The sequence below is a fragment of the Lygodium microphyllum genome, chromosome 4, assembly GCF_053477565.2.
Source record: "Lygodium microphyllum isolate KBCC chromosome 4, Lygodium_microphyllum_v1.1.10, whole genome shotgun sequence".
Taxonomy (NCBI): Eukaryota; Viridiplantae; Streptophyta; class Polypodiopsida; order Schizaeales; family Lygodiaceae; genus Lygodium; species Lygodium microphyllum.
This window is the reverse complement of record NC_141138.1, coordinates 108,782,811-108,809,237: the sequence shown is the minus strand read 5'-3', so window position 1 is coordinate 108,809,237 and position 26,427 is coordinate 108,782,811. Positions and strand designations below refer to the sequence as shown.

The following is a 26,427-nucleotide window of genomic DNA, read 5'->3' as shown; positions in this document are numbered from 1 at the left end:
CAAAACCTGAAGGCTCCCCATCCAGCAGTGATAATGCTTGGACCTCGGTCAGCCTACAATTCAGAAAGGCCTAGCTGAGAGACCTCCAGTTAAGTTGCAATGATCTGTTCGATGGCTTGTGGTTACCTCTAGAGCTGCAATACTGGTTGTGCCTCGAACTGTATTTAATCTACCACTAAAACCTATGATGCCTTGGCACTTTCATCTGTTTAGTCACGGATTGCTGATAAGATCGCTTGGACTGAAACCAAAGATGCAAACAATAATTCAATATCCTAAACCACCAAAAAGGTAGCATTCAAAGCAACTCCAGGTTGCGTATCAGTACATATTGCATACTTCAGAGTGCAGAGAATATTCCAATACCTCCAGTATATTTGAACCAGTTCTTCGTTTGGGAAATGCACTCACATTACATCTTACATTCACATCAGTTTTTGTGCAACATGTATTTTGGAGTGCTTTCCTCGTGCTCTCATGCTCAACTACCAGCCACTGCTGTGAACTGGAGGAACTAAGGATGAAGGAAAAGCTGCATTTAGTCTCAAAAAGGTGGCCAGTATTTCAACAGCCGTGGACGAAGAGTAAGCTTTGGGCCAGCCTGTGGATAAAAAGCAAGCTACAGATTTGGCCCTCTGATATTTGAATGTGCAGACTCCCAAGCCATGGACCACCAGCTTCCTCTCCCTTGCAAAATCAACCATGCCTGCCACAAAGTTACAAAACATAAAAAATGATATGTGGAAAATAAAGAAAAATAAGAAAACAGAGAGATCAACACTAGTATGGGATTCTCTGTCATGCGAGGGTAAGGAGAGCTGCTCCATCTATCAAATGGCTCCATGTCATCCACTCAGTTGCCATAAGACAAGGGACCCATCGAAAGAGATTGGAGGATAAAGAGATATATCTATTTTAATATCTCAAAGAGAGAAAGATATGAAGAGAGAGAGAGAATTAAATATTGTTTAAATCCAAAGGCCATTGTGTTTAATGCAGATATATTACACCACCAAAGGCCAATTAGCATAAACTGATAATGAAGCAGAACACATACTAAAAAATGTGCTAGATATCGACACTGATATTCCCAAACAAACAAAAAAAGACCTCCAAAAATATGTCACAGATCAACTGGAATACTAAGGCCTTTAGAAGGCAGGCCAAAAAGTAAAGCAATCCATGTGTGAGTTGCAAGAGTACTGCATCAACAGTATTTATCGGAGATACATCAAATCCTGAACAATATTGTGTACTATCTATAAGCTCATCATTTATGCATATGAATCATCAGCATATAGCTCACACACCGGTCAGCTATCCTCAAGATTGAAGCCTTGGGTAGGAACATCAAAGCATGAACTTAAGAATGCACCCATATTGGAGCTCCTAATTTGTTTAAGTACATAGATTCCCTTGTAAACCTCAAAATCAATAATAGCTTCATATGCTGCTTAGGAGAATAATTTTCCAGGATTACCATCACTTACTATCTGCACTGAAAACTTTTGCACCTGCTTAAGATAAGAATCTAATAGGATTTCCACAATTACCATCAAACTAGTATTTGCACTACTATCTTAACAAAGTTAGGAGATTAATCCCATAAAGTTTTTGGGATTATAGTCACATTTCTGTCTTGAGCCTGATAGATGGTTATATATTTCTATCATATGACACAGGCAAGACACACATGATGTGCATGCTGTGGTCCCTTGGGCAATGCTATGCAAACACTTCGAGAGGGATCGTTCTGACACGCCCTAATGTGCTGCCGCTTTAAATTTCTTCAGTGCTTCTAAAACTTTACTGAAATCCTCCTCCTCTGTGGCGAAGCCAAATTGATAATACCCAGGAATGCAAGTCCATGAAGTCTGGCTTATCCAGAGACCAGTGATCTTGAAAATGGCATCCCTTAAATTGCTGCCATCAACTGTTAGCTGCATTGCAGAGCTATCTTGACCAGGGTAAGATACAGTTTTACCTTCATATGCTACAGGACATGCAATAAGGGACACTCCTCCAAGAGGTTCCAAAGGCTCCCAGCCACATTCTTGAAGCACCTGATAGAAAGACACAGGTTAGAGGTTGTTGAGAAATCCAACTTCTAAAGCAAAGCTACTAAAGAGAGACATTGCAACTCTTTCGGCATTCTTAACAGTGAACATTACTGCATGTTGCTTGTTGCTTTCACTACAAAAGCCAAAAACTAGGTATGATATGGAGCAAGAACTTGATTAGCTTGCCCAACAATTGTTTAGAAAGGCCAAGGGTAAATGTTTTTTTTTTTAAAACACGAAAAGGTATCCAAGGGTAGATGTTGCATGACCTGTAGTAGTGTAACAAGCATAGAGATTGAGAATTTGAAGGAACCATAGTCTTTTTCTCTCTTCCTCTCTCTCTCCAAACAAAATAAAAATGGATCAAAGAAAGCTAGATGAAAGCATGTCATTAATTGGATACAATTGCTCATGGTTTTTTTACACCTTGGCATACAGCAAGTCAACCAACCTTGAATAGTAGCTGGGCTCTCTGATGAAGTATTTGCTTTTGCTGTGCCAACTCTTTGTATAAACAGCCTTCTTTCTGATTGTACATGTTCAACAGCTTCTTCATTGTGTACCTCAATGTACCATGTGGCCTGTTTACAGCTGCAGATTCTCTAAAAACATTGCCTGTAGAATTCTGGAGTAAGGCAAAACAAAATTCCAAGCCTCCCATCAATAATTCTGAAGAAAAGTTCCCAATCGTTATCATGCTAGAACAATCAATGTCTCCCAACTCCCAGGTGGCTGGCCCACTAAGGCCATATTCAAGTCCCGAGAAGGATGTGTCAACAATCAATTGGGCACCATTCTTAAGGCACGTGGATATCAGGCCTTCAATCTCAGACTTTGAGTAAACTGATCCTGTGGGATAGATGGTTGGGCCCGTAACATAGAGCCATGGCTTGTAAGTAGACTCTAATGCTTCCGCAGCCAACTCTTCAGTAAGTTTAAAAGAGTCATCTGGCTTGGTTTGGATAATCCTCACTTCTACACCCAAGAGTTTTGCAGCATCAACATAGGCTCGATTTGATCCAGCAGGGAACAACAAGGTTCCACCATTTTCAATGCAGCTTGTTACAAGTTTGGAAAACAATGCACGAAAGCTGTCACTAATGACAATCTCTGAAGAAGCATCCAACAAAATACCAAGCTTTGAACTCAGAAACTTGCGGATCTCAGGAGCTGGATCAATTTCACTATCTGTGATATTCTGTCGTGCAAAACTTTCAAAAAGTTTCATCTTCACTGCTGTAGGCGTGGCAAGTAGATATTCACTGGAGTCCTGCAATTTATCCAAGCCATGTTCCTTGTTTGTCATCTTTGCTTCCATAAGGCACTCTTGCATCACTTTGGGAACTTTGATAAATTTTGCTGCTTCTTCCGCCATTGGCAATCGCTGTATCATGGGAATGGCCTCAGCAAATCACTGGAGAAAAGTTAAAATGAATATGTCTAAAAATTAATCAAAACAGGTGCATGAAAAGTAACACACCTCACGCATTGAATAACGTGCAGGAAGCTGGAATGTGAGCAACTCATGGAAAAGACATCCATAATAAAACTGACTTGATACTGCAGTTCCTCCATTTAAAAGTTCTTCCATTCTGGCCATTGACTGAAGTACATATTGGTTCTCTGAAATGATGAAGGCGACTTCCAAATCAGAGTAAACCTGAGGACAAGAAGCCGCAAGGGTAAGAGTACTGTCCTATGAAATCAGATTGAACTCTTACTTCTAGCATATGCCCTTGACAAACTAGTAATTGGCTCTCCTGTGTTGGTGCCCATAACTACGGATTACACATTGAAGACAGACTGTACATTTGGAGTTGGTTCATCCTACTTGTGGCTTCACTATTTCAACTTAAGCTACCAATTAGATGGATAGCATGTACTGTCATTTTTTTCGAGACTTCATACATCACCTATGCACACCACTAGCTTTTCCATTACTAGTAAGGTGTGACCTTTCATCTTCACAAATTGCCTGAGTGAAATCTTCACTTCAATCGTAAGAACTCTATGGCATACCTTCTCGGGTCTCCTCCTGCAAATCACTAGCCTTTCCACTACCAGTGAGATGTAACCCTCATCTGATGACTTGGCTGAGTGACAAGTCCTGAAACTTCGATTCAATCTCAAGAACTCTACAGGGTACCTCTGAGGGTATCCCCTCGAGAGTTACTGGATTTTGAATTCTAGAAAAGGCCTTATTAGAAGACCTGTACATTCTGGTGAAATCATAGGACAAGAGAGTGGAATTTTGAATAAAAAAGAAGAAACGCTTTGCATTCCAAGGGGAAAAACATTTAGGCTGACAGTGGGATATCAACAATACCATCAAGAAAATTGGAGCTGGCTAATTCTATGTACACGGGACAGGGCACTGAACCACCTATGACCTTCGAGCTTCTTTACTAACATTATTATAAGCATCAGTATGTATATATACAATGCCTTTGAAATACTCAGTTTTGCATTTAACTAAAACATACAAAGCTCTGCTCAAGCCACACAGCCCTCAGGTTATTCTTATACAAAATGTACAGCATATAAAAAGACAAACTCACTAACCATGTGCTCTATTGCATACTGACCAGGACTGATTATATTCAACCGAAAGCAAGTAAGGAGTGAGGTTCTGGATGCATTGTTGCTGTTCTGAATTCACTGGCACAACCAGCAATATGAAACCCATTCTAACTTTTGAGAACAGTAACTATTCTAGCTAATTCTTGATTGAAATCCTCTGGATGCAAATAACTCTCTCACAGTCAAGATTGGGCAATTCTTGTGTAAAAGGTTTCAATCTGTGCTAATAGCAAGCATCAGCTTATACAGAAAGGACCCCAATGAATAAGGAAACAAAAACTCTTGAGATCCTGCACTAATGCATCCTGCAGCTGTAAGATATGTCTTGCACCAGACTATGTTCATAAGTGTTTACAATTTCTTTTGTTTCACTGTACATCACATTTTTTCTTATATTAACATTAATCACATGCTTGATGGATGACTGGTAAGAAACATCCTCTGGTAATACATCTTGATACACATAATCATCTCCCAATTTGGAATTATCACATCAATTAGTGTGACAACTACAAGGAAACATTATTAAGAGATTGTGTGTGCCCATTTATTATGCAATACAGACATACAGGGTTCAGGGGGCATGACTGTTATGCATGCTTGAGACACATGTGAACACAATCTGAGGCCAAAGCCAAGTAAGTAGATGATGTGGCATGCATGCATTAAATTACAAAAGGATTACAAAAAAAAAACATAAAACTGGTTATGCAAGGCTGGAAGGTGAATTGATGGCTCTATCTCACGTCTTCTCACATCTACTTCTCTGCTAAACCCTAATTCTGAAACTGGACCAGCAAGCATAACAGTCAGCAACTGCATCAACTGCTGCCAGGATTGTACTCCAGCAATCACCATTGACAACAACTATCATTAAACCAGAGAAAACAGCAAAACAACCTAGATACAAGGCAGCACACCTTCAACTAAAGAAAAACAAATGCATCCCAAGGCGCCCACAGCAGCCATAACTGATCTTCAGCCTGCCACATCAGCATCCAGTCTGCATGACTGCATTTAATTCCCAAATTGCCAAAGAGACGTTCAGCACTGCTGAAAAGCATGGCAGTAGCTGGCAAATAAGCAATGAAGACTACAGCAGTCATCAAGCAAGGCTGGGAACCCATTCAGCAACACAATTCCTGAACATTTGGGTTCTGTTATCACTTCATGTGCCTAGGCAATTGTTCCATGTGTTGAATTTCAGTTATAGAAACAATCAATATACTAGATGGCAAATTATTGTGAATTTGCTTATCATTTTGGCACATTTTGGATTCTAGTTATCTTTCTTTTATGACTGAAGTAAATAATACTTAAACGAAGATAAAGTAGGAAGAAAGGAACAGACTGAGCATAATGTGGAGTGAGGATAACCTATGGCTGATCCAGACCTGGAATTAGGATGCTGAGTATAATTGGGGAGATGAGGTGACTACATGCAAGCAACATCAGTTTTTGACAGCTCACGTGCATAACATGGAGCTTCACATGTGTGTCTCCATGGAAACATTGGACACCATGAAGACACAGTTAAATAGAGTTCTTGAATTAGCTGAAAAAGGGAAAGAAAAGGAGATTTGATCTCAGAGATACCAACTACCCATCAGAGGGAAGGAGAGCAAGGATGAGTTTGGAACAGATTCAGATGATCCCATCAAGTTCCCCTCTCTTCATGAGTCTGAAAGATGTTCTCCACGAGGATCCTCTCATGGAATATTCAAGGCTTTGGTGGAAGACTACTCCCCCAAGGATGGAGCCTCATGAGACAGAATCTCCATAGAGCACTAGTTGGAGGATCAGTGGATTTCATTATGCTACAAGAGCATCATGTCTTGGAAGAGAGGATTTCCCAATGCAATGAAAAGTTGCTGCCAGGACAGAGTTTCACATATTGGGCACTTCTTGTGGGAGCCTCAGGGATACAGGTAGGGGTTTGCGTTTGTGTCAGTGACCATTGGCTTCATGCAGTCCAGGATTAGGACATCCTTGTTACAAGAAGGGACCTTTGTGTGTATGTGAGAGTAGAGAAGGCTAGAGAAGGCACTCATAGGACTACTTTTTTTTTTTTTTGCAAGTAAAATGTGGCTGATTATATTACTCAAAAAACTGGTTACATTGGAGTGCTCATGAATAGATCCTGGCTGCCCCAAGTGCACATGAAATGATAGCGGAGCTCTTGAGGAGACCTGGACTCACCCTGCACCTAATCCCATCGGCCACGGAGTGGATGATGGAGGTCCAGAGCTTTGTTAATGTCGCCTTGCTGAAAGTCTCTCTTCGCCGAAAGCCTCCTGACACCGCACCTTCTAGCTATACCATCCAGTAAGACTCCCTATGATCTCCCATACCTCCGAGCGGTCTGCTGTGGGCTCCAGTACCTGGCAGATGGGTAGAGCCTCCAAACCCACCATTGCGCATGACCTTGCCTTGATAATGAATATCGTGTCCTGCATCCCGGCCTCATACAGAAGGTGACATCCCTAGCTAACTGCCTGCCAACAGAAAGCTCCCCATGAGATACATCCAAGGCAGGGTGCTATACGACGAAGGATGCGGCATGCTCCTCTCCACACGAGTTGCGCCTCCTCACAAGACCAAAGGCACTGCTTTGGGGTTTCTAGAGGCTGTTGTGTGCAGCGCTTACAACCTCCCTCCTACATCTGGGCAAGCCAACTTTCCACCACCAAGTCTCCATGTGCCACCACCCATAAGAAATATGACACTCTCCTCAGCCTCCAGCTATCCCATAGGCGGTGCCAGAAGCTCCGTCGGAAAGGCTCCGTGATGCTGTGCTCCACCCAGTGCCTGTTGCGTGACGGCGCCCAATCCATATCCTCTTGCATCAATACATGTCTGCCAATCTTGGCAGTGTACTCTAGGAACCTGGGTGGCTTCTTGGCGACTGCAGTGGCCGGCCCATAGAAACAGGGAATGCCCATTCCAGCACTTAGGAACGGATTAACGCGTTCCGGGAGGTCCGAGCCGAAGAAACGCTGGCGAAACATTCCAGCCCGTTCCCGCCCGTTTCGGGCCATTCCCTGGCCGTTCCCTGTTTGGAACGGCTGTTCCAGCAATAGGGCATTTATTTTTCTTTTTTAAATATTGATCGCGTCTTGTCCTGCCTTGCGCCAGTTGGCCCGACTCCCGCCTCTCGCCTGCCTGACCTGCCTCCCACCTCTCAACTGCCTGCCCCGATTGACTGGCACCTGACTGCCAGGCCCACCTCCCGCGACTCCCACTTCTCTCGCCTGCCTGCGCCCGACTGCCAGGCCCACCTCCCGCAACTCCCACTTCTCTTGCCTGCCTGCGCCCGACTACCAAGCCCACCTCCCGCAACTCCCACTTCTCTCGCTTGCCTGCGCCCGACTGCCAAGCCCACCTCCCATGACTCCCACCTCTCTTGCTTGCCTGCCACCTCTCCCGCCTGCCTAAAATTAATATATATCTCTAGATGAATCTAGGCTTAAGTGTTGACTCTCTCTCTCTCTCTCTCTCTCTCTCTCTCTCTCTCTCTCTCTCTCTTTTTCGTAAAAGGTAATTGTATTAATTACGAAAAAAATACAAGATTACTTGATTACAAGATACATGATGACACTAAGCCATCAGGTGAAGAGGTTCTCTCGCTCTCTCTCTCTCTCTTTCTGATTACAAGAGACACGAGGGCCCTAGGCCAACGTGTGGGAAATCCCCGTAGTAATGCACTAAAAAGGTTACACCAATCATGGTAACGACCCAGAGGCAATTGCCATATGCCAAGGATGCAAATCCTCCCGAGGGAGCAAGTCGGAGTGTCGGATGAGATCTAGCTGCCAATGCAAGAGCCCTTTAAGCCTGGCAATATGGCGCGGTACATTAGAGGCCGAATCAAAGAAAAAAGGATTGCACGTGGTCCAAATGTGCCAGCATCCCCAGTATCTGAAAAAGTGAAATAAGATCTTTATATGCAACTGTGGCGGTGTGGGATACTTCGGGCGCACAAAAACCCAGTCGAAAGGAGTTAGTGAGGACCCCACCACAGCGCGCCAAATGTGCGACAAGAGTGACCAGATATTCTTGGCGAGCGGGCAAGAAAGAAAACGATGTCGGGCCGATTCCGCCGTTGTGGTACAGAAGAAACAATTGCCATTCGAGAAGCGACGCTTGGCAAGGGCCGAGGCAAGAGGAAGACCACCAATCATTACCCGCCAAAGAAAGACCTTGCATTTGAAAGGTGCCTTATTCAGCCAACCCTCCATCAGCGTTGTCTACCACCATGACAGCGATTTCCGCAGTCCCCAAACAGTATTAGCTTTCTCACCCAGCCATTGGTGATCTTGAATGAGAAGATGATACACCTAATTAGTAGAGGCCTTTTCCAGACTCAACCGGCCTGCAAGGTCCCAATCCTACCAAGGGCGATCCACAGCCAGGGCAGGAAAGGGTTGCCTACCTTGAACTCTCTCTCTCTCTCTCTCTCTCTCTCTCTCTCTCTCTCTCTCTCTCTCAAGTGGGAATAGAATCAAGGACAGGAAGAAACTGCTGGGCAAGAGTGATGTCGAGTCCCACCTGGAACCCTAGGTACCAGACAGTTTGGCCTCTGCGCACCCATCTAAATCCCAGGTGGACGCCCCACTCTATGCTAGAGTCCAAGTTTGTGAGGAAACCAACTGGCTTTCGCTAGTTGATTTTCGCTCCCGCTACAAAATAGAACACATCAAGAGCCAGCCTCACTCTCTCCAGCATCAACTCATCGTCCTCTATGTAGTGTTGTGCCATCTGTATACTCTGAGTCCAACAACTCACTCTCCTCTCTCACTGGAAGTCGGAGACTACGTAATCTACTCACATGTGACCTGAGGAAGTGAGACATCGCCTCTACAAAGAGTAGAAACATGTATGGGGCCAGGGGGCAGCCCTGTTGAACCGATCTCTCCAACCGAAACTCCTCCCCTCGCCTTCTACCTATGAGAACCCTGCTGGTGGCCGATCTGTAAAGGGCGGAGATCCCACGAATCCAAACCTAGGGGAATTCCAACCTCACCATGTTGCCCTCTAGGAAATCTCAATCCACCCTGTTATGAGCTTTATCGAAGTCCAATAGTAGTACGGCCAGTCTCTACCAACTCTGTTGAGCCCAATACATTGTCCAAGATGCTCCTATCTTGGACAAAGCCTGTCTTTGTCATGGATCTGGAAGCACGGGGCGTAGTCGCCTACCAATCATCTTTGCCACTGCCTTATAGACCACTAACAATAAGGTGGTCGGTCTCCACTGGGAAAGCTCCAACCGGTCTGCCCCTTTGGGGAGAAGACTAATAAGGCTTGCCGAAAGACTCCCTAGCATCTATCTTGAAGTGAAAATCTCCTGGAAGGCCATCAATAGGGGATCCTTCACCACTTCCCAGTATGTGGTGAAGAAGGCCTTAGATAGGCCATCCTCCCCCAGGCATTTCTGCCCATCCTGTGTATGGAAGGCGGGTTGTGATCCCAGACCTCCTGTGTGACGACGGACGGGTTGTGATCCCAGACCTGCTATCTACATCTCTGTCCTCTAGCTGAAGCTGTCTCTTGCTGGAAGATGCACGTGTAATCGTCGGTGGCACTCTCCATCACCTCATTTGGGGTAGAACGAGTCCTCCCATACTAATCCCGAAGGCTGCGTATATGCTCTCCTGCGGCACGAGGCTGGTGGACCTAGAAGAACTCCCTACACATCGTGTCCCCCTTCCGCGCCCAGAAGGCTCCTAAGGCTCGGAAAGAGAACTCCGAACGCCTGTCCTCTAGGCCAGCAATGGCTGCTCGCGCGCGCAGCTCCTGTGCGTGGAGGGTGGGATCCCCTAGTGCCTCCTGTAATAATCTCTGTGTGGCTGCAAGGTCCCGGCGGAGTGCTCTCTCCTCCTCCCAGCTCTGCTGCCTGACTTGTATGGCTGCCTCTTGGCAGATTCTACTCAACTCGACTAGGACCTCTACAACGTCCTCTGCTATCCGATCCCTCCTGTCCCACTCTCTGGTCCAAATCTGCTCTATCTGTCTCCCCACCTCCTCCCTCCTGTAGATCGAGTCAAGGATCCGAAATGATCTTGTGTCTAGGGCAGATGCTGGGAGATCAAGTGTCAGGAGAACCGGGCAATGATCGGACAATGTGGTGCCTGCTAACTGCTACTCAAAGGACTACTGGTTATATATACCCCTAATAGTGAGAGGGAGAGACTTCTCCTGGTTGGACAGATTTTATGTAGATGACTAGACCTGTGATAGAAGGGGCCTAGTCAGTATTGTTCCAAGAACCGCTTTATTGGACCATGCATCGGCATAGTTAGTTCTTATGGAGGGAGTCACAAGAATGGTCCAAGATTGTCTCTGTACATAGTATTGACTGATCTGTACGGTATCGTACGTATTAGTATGATTTCAAATGAAACTATGAGACAATCCTATTGACTCTGGGAAGTGCATAGATTAGCCATCTTTAATGGCTGCTACAATGGCCAGAATTTGACAATTTGATATGTTGGAATCACAGACGGGCAAGTATTGTGGACTACTTGATAGGCTCACCAGCATTGATCTCAAGCATCCAAAACTTTAAGATATCTAAGAGACCAATTGGCATAGCAGCAGATCTTGCTATTTTGACATTCATGCTCTCTTGTGTACATATGAAACATGAAACACCATGCCTTCCTAAACATCCCAAATACTACTTTACAGAAGACACCTCACACATCTACAGTGGTTCTCTGCAGACCTGTTTACATACATTGGACTTGAGTAGATCGTTGGAAAAATGTACAAGGGATTTAGCAGAGGCCATACATGGATCCGCCATGTATGCATTCCCCCACACCTTGCCCTGATGTAGACCCACACAATCTACTACTCCCCAAAATAGCTCGTATGATGATGAGTGTAGAGTCACCCGAGCTCGCTTGCAGAGAGAAGTGGAGCTAGGCACTTAGACACATCGCCAAGCAAAGGCGTTCTTCAAAGGCCCTGTGCAGAAGAAGAAACAAGACTACTTAGCGAAAGCAGAAGCAAAGATATATCAGCAATTTTTGGGGCGGGATAGTAAGAGCGCATGGAAGATGTTTCATGAAAGACAGTCCCCCCCATACAGATTACATCACCAGATGCTTAGCTTGACTATCGGAGACAGCTGTATGACCTGCCAGGACAGCCACCTATGCAGCCCCCACAAGCTTGTAGGCCAACACAGTGGTCTTTCTTCACATGGAAAATGGTTAGGGATGCAATTTATAGATTACAAAATGGGAGGGCACACGATGAGGATGGACTAGTAGCATAACATTTCTCACATGCTTGTGACATATTAGCACCCATATTAGCACATATGTTCAATAGAGCAGTATGTGAAGGTTTTCCTATGAGTTGGTAAAACAATACTATAATTCCGCTATTTAAAAGTGGTGATCCCCTCATTCCTAGCAACTACACGACTATCATGATCGGTCATACTTTGGCCAAGATATATGGATCTATATTGGAGCATGAACTCAGTGAGTGGGCTGAAATGCAAGGCAAGAGAGCACAAGGACAAGCAGGTTTCAGACGAGGATATACCATGCTGGACCGTATTCTCACACTTAGAGCCATTATTAAGGAGGGTCGAGCCCGAGACAAGAGGATCTATTGTTGCTTTGTAGACTTTCACAAAGCTTTTGATACAGTGCCTCGTACACGCATCATGTAGAGATTGCAGGACATTGGAGTACCAGAGGGTATACGATGGGGTGTCTATGCATTATATGAGGCACTGACAGGTCATGACAAGCACCTGGGGGGCTATTAGAGCGGATTGACAGTACCATAGGAGTGAAACAAGGATGCCCACTTTCACCCACATTGATTGGTCTATACATAGATGAAGTGTCTGATTACCTAGACCGAGGAGGAGGAGTTGGAGCTAGCTTGGCAAGGGTGCTAATACCGATATTACTGTATGCACATGATATTGTTCTCATTCCAGATTCACTCGAGGGATTGCAGTGCCATCTAGATGCTTTGCACATCTTCTGTAGAGATAAAGACCTCATAGTGAACCTTGGGAAGACCAAAACCATGGTTTCCAGTACTTCAGCAACATGGATGACTAGATCTATGTACCAATTCACATTTGGGAGAGACATACTGGAGCATGTGAGGGAATATGTCTATTTGGGAGTCACCTTCTCTAGCCCACGTTTTTCGTTGAGAGGGACATTAAAGGCACGTCTGGCACGTGGATACGCAGCACTAGGGGCACTCGAGAGTCAATGTGCTCACATACAGTTCCAAGAGCCCCACACCAAACTCTGGTTGTTTGACACCCTAGTCACACCTACATTACTATATGGAGCAAAGGTATGGGGTTGCAGCTTGTACCACAGGCGTCTTAGCCCACTCATTGATCATACTGGAGTAGAGAGGGATTATTATGATGGTTGGGATAGCATGGAAAGGCCATTGATCATGATGATAGCACGTATGATTAGGAGTAAGCCCTCCACCCCACATCCCAGTGCCAGAGCAGAGCTAGAGGCTACACCTATAGTTACAGAGGCACTCTTCAGGGCAGTGACCTTTTGGCACAAACTATGGGAACTTCCACGCCATAGATACTCTAGATTGGCACTAACCTCATCTAGACAACTAGCAATAGGAGGCGAGAAGAACAGTTGGTTTTCATAGATGGCTATTTGGATGAGCCTACATGGTTTGGATATTGACCGTCTTCCACCTTTGGATTATAGCCTTGACTGTCCTACACTTTCTCTCAGCCGATCAAAGCTAAACCAAGTGATCAGAGTTGATATCTTCAGGACTGAGACAACAAGGATATGGATTCATCCACCACTCCCTCTAGGATCGAGGATGGAGTTCTACAGGAGTCATTTCTTGTGTCTCTTTGATGATGGTTTCACTATTCGGCCAGCATATATGGACACCAATCTCTCCCATAGTGTGTGGGTTGCTATCGAACAAATTCGCACCTCCTCACATAGGCGCTTCAGATGAAGACAGGCAGATGGACAAATACCCTAGCAAAGGATAGGACTTGCCAGCTTTGTGGTCGTGAGTCTGAGACGAAGGAGCACTACATATGCAGATGCACAGTATACTATGACATACAAGGACGGTACCATTGCCTCTTCTGTGATGGCTTTGGACCCCTTCGTTGCGTCATGGAGTACGAGGACCAGAGATGCCTAGGTCCTTTCCTCCTGGAGCTCGAGAGGTGCCGAACTGCACTACTACGAGATAGAAGGCCAGCTCATCTAGAGGGACACACACAGAGAGCAGTGACAAACTTCTTCTATAGAGCCGACCTTACTGACACTACCAGCCTAGCAGAGACTGAGCCACCCCGCCCAACACTTTACAGGTTGGCCATGGAGTCACATTGAATAGAGCCATTTCCCTTCGTCGAGCACGGCAACCCCGTCTACGAGGACCACGTCTGAGGAGGCCACACCACAATCGGATTAGAACCATTGTCACGAGACACCGAAGACTCACCACCAGGCATATCAATAAAGCAGCTAGGGACCGCATCATAGCTGAGATCATGTGCAGATCTTGAGATGAGCTATAGCCCATAGTCTCCACTACACTTTTGTACATGGTTCTATCAGATCCGGTTCTCCTTTCTCTTCCTTTTCTTTTCTATTGATGGAACAACACTACACATGGTTCAACCCTAGTATAGTCCCATCGTATAGTTATTCTCAGTATTGTTTCATAGGCCACCCACTTGTTTGTAATGTTAACTTTACCTTACTGATGAGATGACATTAGCCATGGATGTACTCTGGATTTTGTCTCATAGGCAACATTGGCCTTATGTAGATGTTAATCTCTCTCTCTCTCTCTCTCTTTTTTTTCGTAAAAGGTAATTGTAATAATTACGAAAAAAGTACAAGTTTACTTGATTACAAGATACATGATGGCACTAAGCCATCATGTGAAACGGTTCTAGTTCTAAGAGTTACAAGGTCATGGCAAAGATGTAGAGGAAATTGCCATATGCCAGGGACGCAAGTCCTCCCGGAAAAGTAAGTCAGAATGCTGAAGAAGATCTATCTGCCAATACAAGAGACCCTTAAGCCTAGCAATATGCCGCTGAACATTACAGGCGGAATCAAAAAGAAAAGCATTCCAAATGGTCCAGTTATGCCAACAGCCCCAATATCAAAGAAAGTGAAACACGAGCTTCATATGTGGCTGTGCCGGTGTTGGGTACTTGGGCTGCACAAAGACCCAATCAAAGGGCCTTAGCGAGAAACCAACCACCGCTCTCCAAACGGCTGACAAGAACGACCATACTTTCTTAGCGATAGGGCAAGAAATAAATCGGTGACGGGCAGATTCAACGCTGGTGGTGCAAAAGAAACAGTTGCCATTGGATATTCGTCGCTTGGAAAGAGCCGAAGCAAGCGGAAGACCCCCAATCATCACCCTCCAAAGAAAGACCTTATATTTGAAGGGTGTCTTGTTCAGCCACCCTTCCATCACAGTTGCCCTCCACCATGACCGAGATTTACGCAATCCCTTTAGAGCATTAGCTTTAGTGACCAGCCAGTGATGATCTTTAATCAGAAGATGATAGACCTGGTTAGCGGAAGCTTTGCCGAAACTCAGCCGGCCTTCAAAGTCCCAATCCTGCCAAGGACGATCCGAAGCAAGGCCAGGAAAGGGTTGTTTGCTCTGGAGCACCATCAAAAGCTGTTCCCATAAATGCCTGTATCCACGAGGGATCCTAAAGATCCTCCTGGCTGTACGAAATGATATTAACACATTGCGACTGGCAAGGGTGGCATCCGCGACCGAAGTTAAGCCCAAACGTGCCATACGGTTGAATTGTGGTCGAAGCTCTTGTTTACCTTCCCATGAAAGTAACCGCGAGACTGCCAGCAATTCCAGTTGAAAAGAATTAGCAGCTAAGCGATCCTCCGCCGGATGCCACTGAGCCTTCCGGAGGACCAGTTTCCAGGAACATACCAAATGGGCAAGCAGTGATGAAGAGGAACAAGAGAATCGGTAATCGGCATTAAGAACATGCCACCACGAACTTTGGATTTGGGTATTGCCATGCCGAAGCCCATGCTCCTCAAGAAAATAATGGGCTATAACGACCCACGGATGATGATCTGAGCACATGGCGCGGAAAAGAGACCAACGGAGGGCCAGCATGTGAGTTTGGGCATCCAAAATAGCTCCTCCACCCATGCGTTTGGGGGTGCACGCATGCGACCAAGAAATCCAGGAAATGCCTGCATGCAAGGAATCTTTCTTCCATAACATAAAACGAATAAACTGAGTCAGAGCATTCAGAGTAGTAGTAGTTCAGGGCAGCAAGGGTAAGAAATATGTGAGCATCAGCAACATAATTGTCTGGGCTACTTTGAGGCAAACATGGAATGGCCAAGCCTGAGACTTCCAATACAGGAACTTAGCCGCCAGTTTCTGAGAAGTCCACTGTAGAAGCTGCTTTGGGGGAACATCAACGCCTAAGGGGTAGCCAAGATACCTGACAATGGAGCCACGAGGCACAACGATACCCTGCCAGTTCAATGACTGCAAATCCGACTCCATGCAGCTGAGAATGGCTGATTTCAACGCATTGATGCGAAGGCCGGAAGCCTGACCAAAGAGAGCCCAAACATCCAATGCTTTGCGAAGGTTATCCTTATCCGCCCACAGAATCATAAAACTATCATCAGCCAAGGATTGACTAATGAAATGTTGTCCAGAAGGAAGCGACAATCCAGCCAACTGAGTAGAAGCTACCATATGAGATAACATCGAAAGAACTGGATGAGCCGCAAGGGCAAAGAAGAGAGGGCTCAATGGGCACCCCTGTCTGACAGAGTGGGCAAGGGCAAATGGCTCGGTAACGCCTCCATTCAACATGACTCGCGAAGATGCCGCTACACTGATGATGTAGATCAGTCGAGACATCCGATCACCAAAGCCCATAGCAGACATAAGCTCTGCAACAAAAGACCAGTCCAGATAGTCAAAAGCCTTTTCCAGGTCCAATTGAATCAGTACGACCTCCTGATTAGAATGCCTTGCATAATCAATCGCCAGTTGCGCATTTAATACATTGTGCAGAATGTTTCGGCCCTTAATGAAACCATATTGAAGAGGATGCACAATGGCAGGGAGATGCTTGTGGAGCCGATTCGCCATTACTTTGGAAAAGATTTTGTACATAGAACCCATTAAAGAAATTGGGCGCCAATGTTTCAACATAGACGGCGAAGGAACCTTTGGAAGCAATTTAATAAGTCCTTCTTTCCATGAGGAAGGCATAATCCCCGTTTCCCACACCTGCTGAAACAAAGCCGTCAATGGTTTCGCCAATTGGGTAGCAAAGACCTCAAAGAACTCATTGGTGAGACCATCCCAGCCAGGACTTTTATCCTTGGGTAAGTGTAACAAAACATCCATAACCTCCGCCTCACAAATATCTGATTCCATAGTGGCTTGCATGTCCTGCGGAACCTGATTATGGACCAGGTCATAAAAAACTAAACGGGCCTGAGTAGTTTGGGCTGAAAGTGGAGAAGTGGAACCAAGAAGGTCGATGAAATAATTCCTACACATATGCACAATAGTCTGGGGATCAAGGACCAGGTGCCCTTCTGCATCCAGGAGTGGAGTCATATTCTCTCTAGCAGGAGAGGCATGGAGGGCTCGAAAGAACTTATGAGTCTGACACGCATTATCTTGCAAAGTCTCCGTCAGATGCTGCAATTTGGCCTGTTGATACGATTTCAACTGAAACTCTTGAATAAGATGAGCCACACGCATTGCCAGTGCTAGTAGAAATGCATTATCTGGAGTGTCCACCAACAGAGAACGGACCAAAGCCAGCAAGTCCTCCGCTGCTTGCCGACGCTGTCGACAAAGAGAGGCATGATGGATTCCATACTGCCGAGCAACCCGCTGCACATTACAGAGCAATCGTTCAAACGAAGCAGTGCCTTGAGAGGAGAAGTCTAGTAAGAATCTATCATGCTTCAAATAAGATGAGTTAAAACGCAAAGGGAGCCTCTCCAGAAATCGCTTAAAAGGTGCAATGGGTTGTGCGAGCATCTCAAGCTGCAGAGGAAAATGGTCCGACAATGCATATTGCTGCAACACTTTCATTTCAAGAATCTCAGGGAGGAAATCATCATTTTGCATGATGTATATGCGGTCCAGCCGCGACCATGTTGTTGCATACTGAGCGGAATGGAAAGTAAACCCTGTAGAAGACGGGTGCAGCCAGGACCAGAGATCTTGCTTAAGAACAGCAAGAGCCAACTCATGCCACCTACGGCTTTCCGGCGCATCCATTACCGAATGCTCCGATGTGGACTGCGAAGAATCAACACACATATTGAAATCCCCCATGAAGAGGCCCCGTCTGCCAAGTGACAAAGAAGTCTGCAAAGTATGCCAAAGCTCCCAGCGCGATAAAGGATCATTCGGAGCATAGAGACCAAGTAACCATAAGATTTCTCCATCGAATAAAATTTCAATCACCTCAAAGCGGCCATGCACATCATTTTTAATAAGAAGAGGTTGATATTTTTCATGCACAATCATGAGCACACCAGAATAACGCATGGCCTGTGTCCCTGCATAGAACAAACGAAAGCCATGGCAATCCACAACTTTTCCAGCTTCACCGTGACTTTTGTATTCAACAGCACACAAGACATCCCACTGATTCTCATGCAATACAGTCCACATGGCATGTTGCTTATGGCGAGAACAGATTCCTCGCACATTCCACGTGGCTATTTTCATGTGTTTTTTGTAAAAGAAAATCAGGTACGAGGCACAGCTTGCCTCAATTTGACCTTTTCTGCGAGAATGTCCAGGACTCCCTCATCCAAGAAATCAGCCAACACGGCAAAAGAGTTATGCGGACCAGATTTGGAGGTAGACGGCATATCTGCGGGCTTGGGAATGGAGCGGGGATAATGACGATTCCACGGGGTAATGACGTTGCCTCTGGTATCAAAAGCCAGCTTAGCTAGTGGACCCTTTGGACGATCCGAATACACTCTCCGAGTGGGCTGAGGACGGGGGGCAGAGGAAGCCATCGCAAGAGGAGAGTGCTCCGACGGCAACATTTCTTTCTTGCGCATATAAGTACGCATGGAATCTTGTGACGCAGAAGGCACAGAATTCTCCATGCCAGCAACCACCCTGGTACCTTTTTTTGCGCGTACTTCAACCCAGTCTGTGCCACGAGAATCTAAACCCGAAACCTGTTGTTTACCTTTATCCAGAGCTTTAGGTGGGTGAATAGTATCCTGCGACGGGACATCACATACCATATCTTCCATGGGTAGCGGAACATGCCCAGCATCTGAAGTGTGTTGTTGTTCTAGGCATTCGGCCATGAAATGCCCTAATTTTCCACAGGAAAAGCAGTGTCCTACAAAATTGCCCCATTTCAAACGAAAGTGTAAAGGATGCATGCCAGAGCAATTGAGACGTAACCACGCAGGCCTTTTCCTGGTAGTGTCCCATAACATACACAAGCGGTTACGATTCACTGCCCTTAAACTTGGAGGGACCAGAACAGTGCCCACAGCAGCCATGGCGTCCTTCAACAGTGGCCAATAAACAGCCGGGCAATTTTCCACTTCAACCCATATAGTACACTCCCGTTGCAACAGGCGCTGAAAATCTGCCATGGGGTGCCATGGTACAACATGGACCAAACGGCAATCAAAAAACAGGGGCAGTTTAGACAGAAGAGCAACACGGTGCATCTCAGATTTTAACAGCACCTCAAAAAAACCTTGGGGCCCCACAAAAATCTCTTCAACACATTCCCCTTGTAGCAGACTGTGCAACCACTGGCGAATACGGGAAAGCTGGGGGATTCTACCAGTGAAGAAGGGTATCACCGCGCGATCATAGAATACTGAAAAGGAGCGCAAGACAGATTTGGGGTCAACAGTGGCTTCCAAAACATCTTCCGGTGCAGAGTCAGAAAAGACTTCCTGATTATGTTGAACATAATTGCCAAGTAGAGTGTTGGCAAACTCTAGCAAATGCTCCCAGTCAACATCCTGAGAGTCTGCAGAGTCCGAAGCAACCTGAGCATAGGAACGATCCTAATGATCCATTGACTCCTCCGAAGTGTGCTTGGTGCGTTTGCCTGCAGGCTAAAAGTCAGGAGCAGTGGGCATCTCTTCATTGCACGGAACCATATCGTCGGGTTCCTCGGTATCAGAGTCCGGACCAAGCGCTGCCACCGTTTAGTCTATAAAATCCAGGTCCAGGCCAGCCATGGTGTATCACTGCGTATACCGGTCAAAGGCCGAACGAAAATCTCACGAGAGGCAGGAATGCGCAGGCCGCTCTCCCTCTTTCTCAGGCAAAACGGACCCGGCACTGGACTGACGAAGAAGCTTGGGAAGCGCGTGCGTAGAAACAGTCGGCCGCACGTGCGCACGTCCACAGGCAGAGAGGGCCTCGTTCCCTTGCTGGTTCACACTCTCGCGCTCGCTATGTGGCAACCCGGACTGGGGCCTGTTGTCACACCCTCGCTGTTAGGCACTGAGGATGACAGAATAGGATAGGGCGATGCAGATCACCACGTCGACGTCAGCAGGGACAGGAGGCTAACGGACAGGCAGGACGCGACAGTGCAACTAGGGCGCAGACCCTGTGCTGGTGACCCGTCCGTCGCAGAGCAGGGCGACGTAAGCAAGAAGATCGCACGGTAGAAAGACAGCAAGTCGCGGGCTAGGGTTGGGCGCGAGCATACGCGCAGGGCGAAACGATGGGCAAAGGCAGCAGACGAGGGTTGGGCACGATGACACGAGCAGGGAAAACATTTGACGAAGGCAGCAGACACGTCCGCTAGACGAGGAAGCAGATCCGCCATCGCCCGCGCACCAGACTCCTCGCCATCACACACACTCTCTCTCTCTCTCTCTCTCTTTCTCTCTCTCTCTCTCTCTTTTCATAAAAGGTAATTGTATTAATTACGAAAAAAATACAAGATTACTTGATTACAAGATACATGACGATAATCCAAGCCATCATGTGAAGAGGTTCTAAGTACTACAAGTTACAATGTCATGGCAAGGATGCGGAGGAAATTGCCATATGCCAGGGACGGAAATCCTCCGTAGAGAGCAAATCAGAACGATGGAGAAGAGCTAACTGCCAATACAAGAGGCCCTTAAGCCTTACAATATGCCGCTGAACATTATAGGCGGAGTCAAACAGAAAAGCATTCCGAATGGTCCAATTATGCCAATAATCCCAGTATCGAAGAAAGTGAAACATGAGCTTCATATGTGGCTGTGCGGGAGTGGGGTATTTGGGCTGGCCAAAAACCCAATCAAAGGGGCGCAGGGTGATACCAACCACCCCTCGCCAAACAGCCGACAAAAGTAACCAGACTTTCTTTGCGACGGGGCAAGAAATAAATCGGTGGCGGGCGGATTCCATAGTAGTGGTGCAAAAGAAACAGGTGCCATTGGAGATTCGTCGCTTGGAAAGAGCCGAAGCAAGCCGAAGACCCCCAATCATCACTCTCCAAAGAAAGACTTTATATTTAAAGGGTGTCTTGTTCAACCAGCCCTGCATCACAGTTGCTCTCCACCAAGACCGGGATTTACGCAATCCCCATAAAGCATTTGCTTTAGTAACTAGCCATTGATGATCTTTAATCAGGAGATGATACACTTGGTTTGCAGAAGCTTTGCTCAAATTCAGCCGGCCTTGTAGGTCCCAATCCTGCCAGGGATGATCCGAAGCAAGAGCAGGAAAGGGTTGTCTACTCTGGAGTACCGTCAAAAGCTGTTCCCATAAAGGCCTATATCCACGAGGGATCCTGAAAAAGCCTCCTAGCTGTACGAAACGATATAAGCACATTGCGACTGGCAAGGGTGGCATCCGCAACCGAAGACAAGCCCAAACGTGCCATCCGGTTGAATTGTGGTCTAAGCTCATGTTTACCTTCCCACGAAAGTAAACGTGAGACTGCCAGTAATTCCAATTGAAAAGAGTTAGTTGCCAAGCGATCCTCCGTTGGATGCCACTGAGCCTTTTGAAGGACGTGTTTCCAGGAACACACCAAATGAGTAAGCAACGATGAAGAAGAACTGGAGAACCGCGAATCAGCATTAAGAACATGCCACCAAGAACTCCGGATTTGGGTATTGCCATGCAGAAGCCCATGGCCCTCAAGGAAATAACGGGCTATAGCGACCCACGGATGATGATCCGAGCACATGGCGCGGAAAAGAGACCAAGGAAGTGCCTGCATGTGAGTTTGGGCATCTAAAATAGCTCCGCCACCCATGCGTTTGGGGGTGCACGCATGCGACCACGAGATCCAGGAAATACCTGCATGCAATGAGTCCTTCTTCCATAGCATGAAGCGAATAGACTGGGTAAGAGCATTCAGAGTCGTAGTAGTCCAGGGCAACAGCGGCAAGAAATATGTGAGCATCGGCAACATAATTGTCTGGGCTACTTTGAGGCGAACATGGAAGGGCCAGGCCTGAGACTTCCAATACATAAACTTAGCCACCATTTTCTGAGAAATCCACTGCAGAAGCTGCTTTGGGGGAACATCAACACCCAAAGGGTACCCAAGATGCTTGACAATGGAGCCACGAGGAACATCCAGACCCTGCCAGTCCAAGGACTGCAAATCCGACTCCGTGCAGCTCAGAATGGCTAATTTGAGCGCATTGATACGAAGGCCTGACGCCTGACCAAAGAGACCCCAAACATCCAATGCTTTTCGAAGGTTATCCTTGTCCGCACGCAAAATCATAAAGGTATCATCCGCCAGGGATTGGCTAATGAAGTGCTGTCCTGTAGGAAGCGACAGTCCGGCCAACTGAGAAGAGGCGGCCATATGTGATAACATGGAAAGAACTGGATGTGTCGCAAGGGCAAAGAATAAAGGGCTCAAAGGGCACCCCTGTCTGACAGAACGGGCAAGGACAAATGGCTCAGTAACACCTCCGTTCAGCATGACTCGCGAAGACGCCGCCGCACTAATGGTGTAGATCAAAGTCTGCCAAAGCTCCCGGCGAGATAACGAATCATTCGGAGCATAGAGGCCAAGTAACCATAAGATTTCTCCTTCGAATAAAATTTCAACCACCAAAAAACGGCCATGAACATCATTTTTAATAAGAACAGGCTGATATTTGGCATGTACAATCATGAGCACACCCGAATAATGCATGGCCTGTGTTCCTGCATAGAACAAACGAAAGCCATGGCAATCCACAACTTTTCCGGCGTCACCGTGACTCTTGTGCTCAACAGCGCACAAGGCATCCCACTGATTCTCATACAATACAGACCACATGGCATGTTGCTTGTGTCGAGAACAAATTCCTCGCACATTCCACGTGGCTATTTTCATGTATATGCAAAACATAATCAGGTACGAGGCACAGCTTGCCTCGATTTGACTTTGTCGGCGAGAATGTCCAGGACTCCCTCATCCAAGAAATCCACCAACACCGCAAAAGAGTTCTGAGGACCAGACTTGGAAGTAGACGACATATCTGCTTGCTTGGGGGTGGAACGTGGATAACAACGGTCCCACGGGGTAATGACGTTGCCTCTGGTATCAAAAGCCAGCTTTGCAGGTGGAGCCTTTAGACGATCCGAATATATTTTCCTGGCGGGCTGAGGACGGGCGGTGGAGGAAACCATAGCAGGAGCAGAGCACTCGGAAGGCAACATTTCCTTCCTGCGCATATATGTACGCATGGAATCTTGTGAGGTAGTAGGCACAGTACTCTCCATGCCAGCAACAATCCTGTTGCCTTTTTTTGCACGTACTTCAACCCAATCAGTGGCACGGGAATCCAGACCCGAAACCTGTTGTTTACCTTTGGCCAGAACTTGGGGCGGGTGGATAGTATCCCGCGACGGAGCATCACACACCATATCATCCATGGGCGGAGCAACATGGCCCGCATCTAAAATGTGTTGCTGCTCTGGGCATTCAGCCATAAAGTGCCCCAACTGTCCACAGGAAAAGCAATGGCCTGCAAAATTGCCCCATTTCAAACGAAAGTGTAACGGATGCATGCCAGAGCAATTGAGGCGTAACCAAGCAGGCCTTTTCCTTGCAGTATCCCATAACATGCACAAGCGGTTGTGATTCACAGCCTTGAGACTGGGTGGGACCAGAACCGTGCCCACAGCGGCCATGGCGTCCTTCAATAGCGGCCAATAAACAGCCGGACAATTTTCCACTTCTACCCACACAGGGCATTCACGTTGCAGGAGGCGCTGAAAATCTGCCATCGGGCGCCATGGAACCACATGAACCAACCGACGATCAAAAAACAAAGGCAGTTTAGACAAGAGAGCAGCACGGTGCATCTCAGTTTTCAAGAGGACCTCAAAAAAACCTCGGGACCCAACAAAAATCTCTTCAACACAGTCCCCTTGTAGCAGACTCTGCAGCCATTGGCGAATACGGGAAAGCAGCGGGATTCGACCAGTGAAGAAGAGTATCACAGCGCGATCGTAAAACACCGAGAAGGAGCGTAGGACAGTTTTTGGATCGACGGAAGCTTCTAGAACATCTTTAGGTGCAGAGTCAGAGAAGGCTTCCTGATTATGTTGAACATATTCGCCAAGCAGAGTGTTGGCAAATTCCAGCAGATGCTCCCAGTCCACCTCCTGAGAGTCCACAGAATCCGAAGCAACCTGCGCATAGGAACGATCTTGAATAACACCTATCTCTTCCGGGGTATGCTTGGTACGTTTACCTGCAAGCTGGATGTCAGGGCCCGGGGGCATCTCTTTAGTGCACGGAACCATATCCTCCGGTTCCTCAGCATCAGAATCTGGGCCAAGTGCTGCCACCGTTTGGTCAATGAAATCCAGATCCAAACCAGCCATCTTGTATGACGAAAAAAAACTGATCTCGAAGGAGGACTAACGCACAGTGCAGATCACTGTCGGCTGAGTTAGAAATCTGCACCCCTCTAGGCTGGTTTCGCACACGGCGGATGACGACCCGTAGGGCGTCACACGAACAAGGTGCAGGCGTTAAAAGTCTGGGGTGAGCAGCACGGTGGCTGACTGGCAAGGGGCAGATGACCCGGGGTGCCAGGTAACAGGAGAAACACGGGGGAGGCGTAAATGTGGCTGCGTCAGCCCCGCACGCGGTCACAGAGGAGTCTACCACAAGCAGAACAGATGTCAGGCAGGGCGGACGATAGGTGGGGCAGACGTCAGTTAGGGCGGACGTCAGGCGGGGCAGTCGTCAGGCAGGGCGGTCGCCAAGCAGGGCAGACGTCAGGCGGAGCAGCGTTCGACAGGCGGGGCAGACGCCAGACGTCGATGCAGGCGGACAGACGAAGTCGACGAGTGACAGCACGCGGCCAGCAAGCAGGCACGAGGGGCGAGCGAAGGCGTGAATCAAAGCGTGAACGGGCGATGATACCTGGGGCGATGGAGGGCAGGTCCGAAGTCGACGGGTGACAACAGGCAATGGCGGGCAGGTCCGACGGCAGCGACAGCGGCCAGGACGGCGACCAGGACCTGGAGGTTAGGCGGCCGACGGCAGGGCAGAGCGTTCAGGCGACATCGCGTTCCCCATCGCTCCCGCCTCTCTCTCTCTCTCTCTCTCTCTCTCTAGGCGCTCTCTCTCTCTCTCTCTCTCTCTCTCTCTCTCTCTCTCTCTCTCTCTCTCTCTCTCTCTCTCTCTCTCTCTCTCTCTCTCTCTCTCTCTCTCTCTCTCTCTCTCTCTCTCTCTCTCTCTCTCTCTCTCTCTCGTGAAGATAATTGAATTAAGTGGCAATATTTACATTAGACCATCAAGTTGGCTAAGAAAAACAGAACAAACACAAATCTAGCTAAAAAGCCTCTAAAACCATAACACAAATATCACACAAACAGGATAGCCGAAGTGAAGCGAACAATATCCAGCCAAGGAGTAGCAATGTCAGGAAGAACCAAGTCAGTTGAAACCATAGAGGATATCTGCCAGAACAATAAACCACAAACATAGGCCACATGACCATGGATATCTGAGGTAGAATAAAAAATGAAGGCATTCTGAGTACGCCAAATATGCCATAGAGCTGTCCATCAAAGAAAATGGAAAAGGCAAGAATGATCTAATTGCAAGGGAAACATAGAAGGTATCCTTCGCATAATCCACGAACAAGTTGATATCTGCTGCTGAGTCAATAAGGACCACACACGAAAAACAAAACTCCAAATTTGTCAAGCAATAGGGCAATAGACGAAGAGATAAAGCAATGTAACATTGCATGTAGTGCAAATACACAGCGACAATAGCAAATCTTGTGAGCACGCAACAATCCCCATATGGAAGACCCCCAATAAGCAACCTCCATATGAAAACTTTACCCTGATAAGGAATCTTAGACTTCCAGAGTTGGAGAAATCTTTCCTGCCACTTCTTTTTGTTGTCCTGAATATGCCATATTTTATTGGCCTTTCTAGTGACCCATCTCTTAACCTCAAACCATTTGATGATAGATCTAATTAGCTGACCTCTTTTCGAAATCATTAGGTGGGACAAACATCCAATCCCATCAAGGAGACAAGGGCTGTAAAGCAAGCAATGGAAAGTATCTCAAAAGCTGCTCCTATAAGGACGACCAAATGTCATGATAGCCACGAGGCACCCAAAAGTACTGATGAATGCACTAGAAAGAATAAAGATGGGGCTGCCCAAGAATGACACCATCATGGACTATCTGCAACCCCAAGCAAGCCAATTAAACTCTTCTCGCTGCAAGCGTCATGAGGACATGTATTT

At 46.9% G+C, this 26,427-nt stretch overlaps 1 protein-coding gene across 2 annotated transcripts in view; it reads right to left on the bottom strand.

Moving 5' to 3' along the window:
- Nucleotides 1–333: 333 nt before the first annotated feature.
- The window catches only part of MMT (methionine S-methyltransferase), a 106,482-nt gene continuing 80,388 nt past the window's right edge, over nt 334–26,427 (bottom strand). The window contains exons 10-13 of one of the 2 annotated variants that reach the window (XM_087676401.1): nt 3,541–3,720; nt 2,512–3,444; nt 1,985–2,063; nt 334–706 (exon numbers count right to left, since the gene is read on the bottom strand). In XM_087676401.1, the coding sequence (XP_087532527.1) occupies nt 486–706; nt 1,985–2,063; nt 2,512–3,444; nt 3,541–3,720 (1,413 nt within the window). In that variant the 3' untranslated portion in view covers nt 334–485. Of the gene's footprint in view, nt 707–1,056; nt 2,064–2,511; nt 3,445–3,540; nt 3,721–26,427 lie in introns of those variants that run through there. The other variant, XM_087676400.1, reaches the window with a different exon arrangement.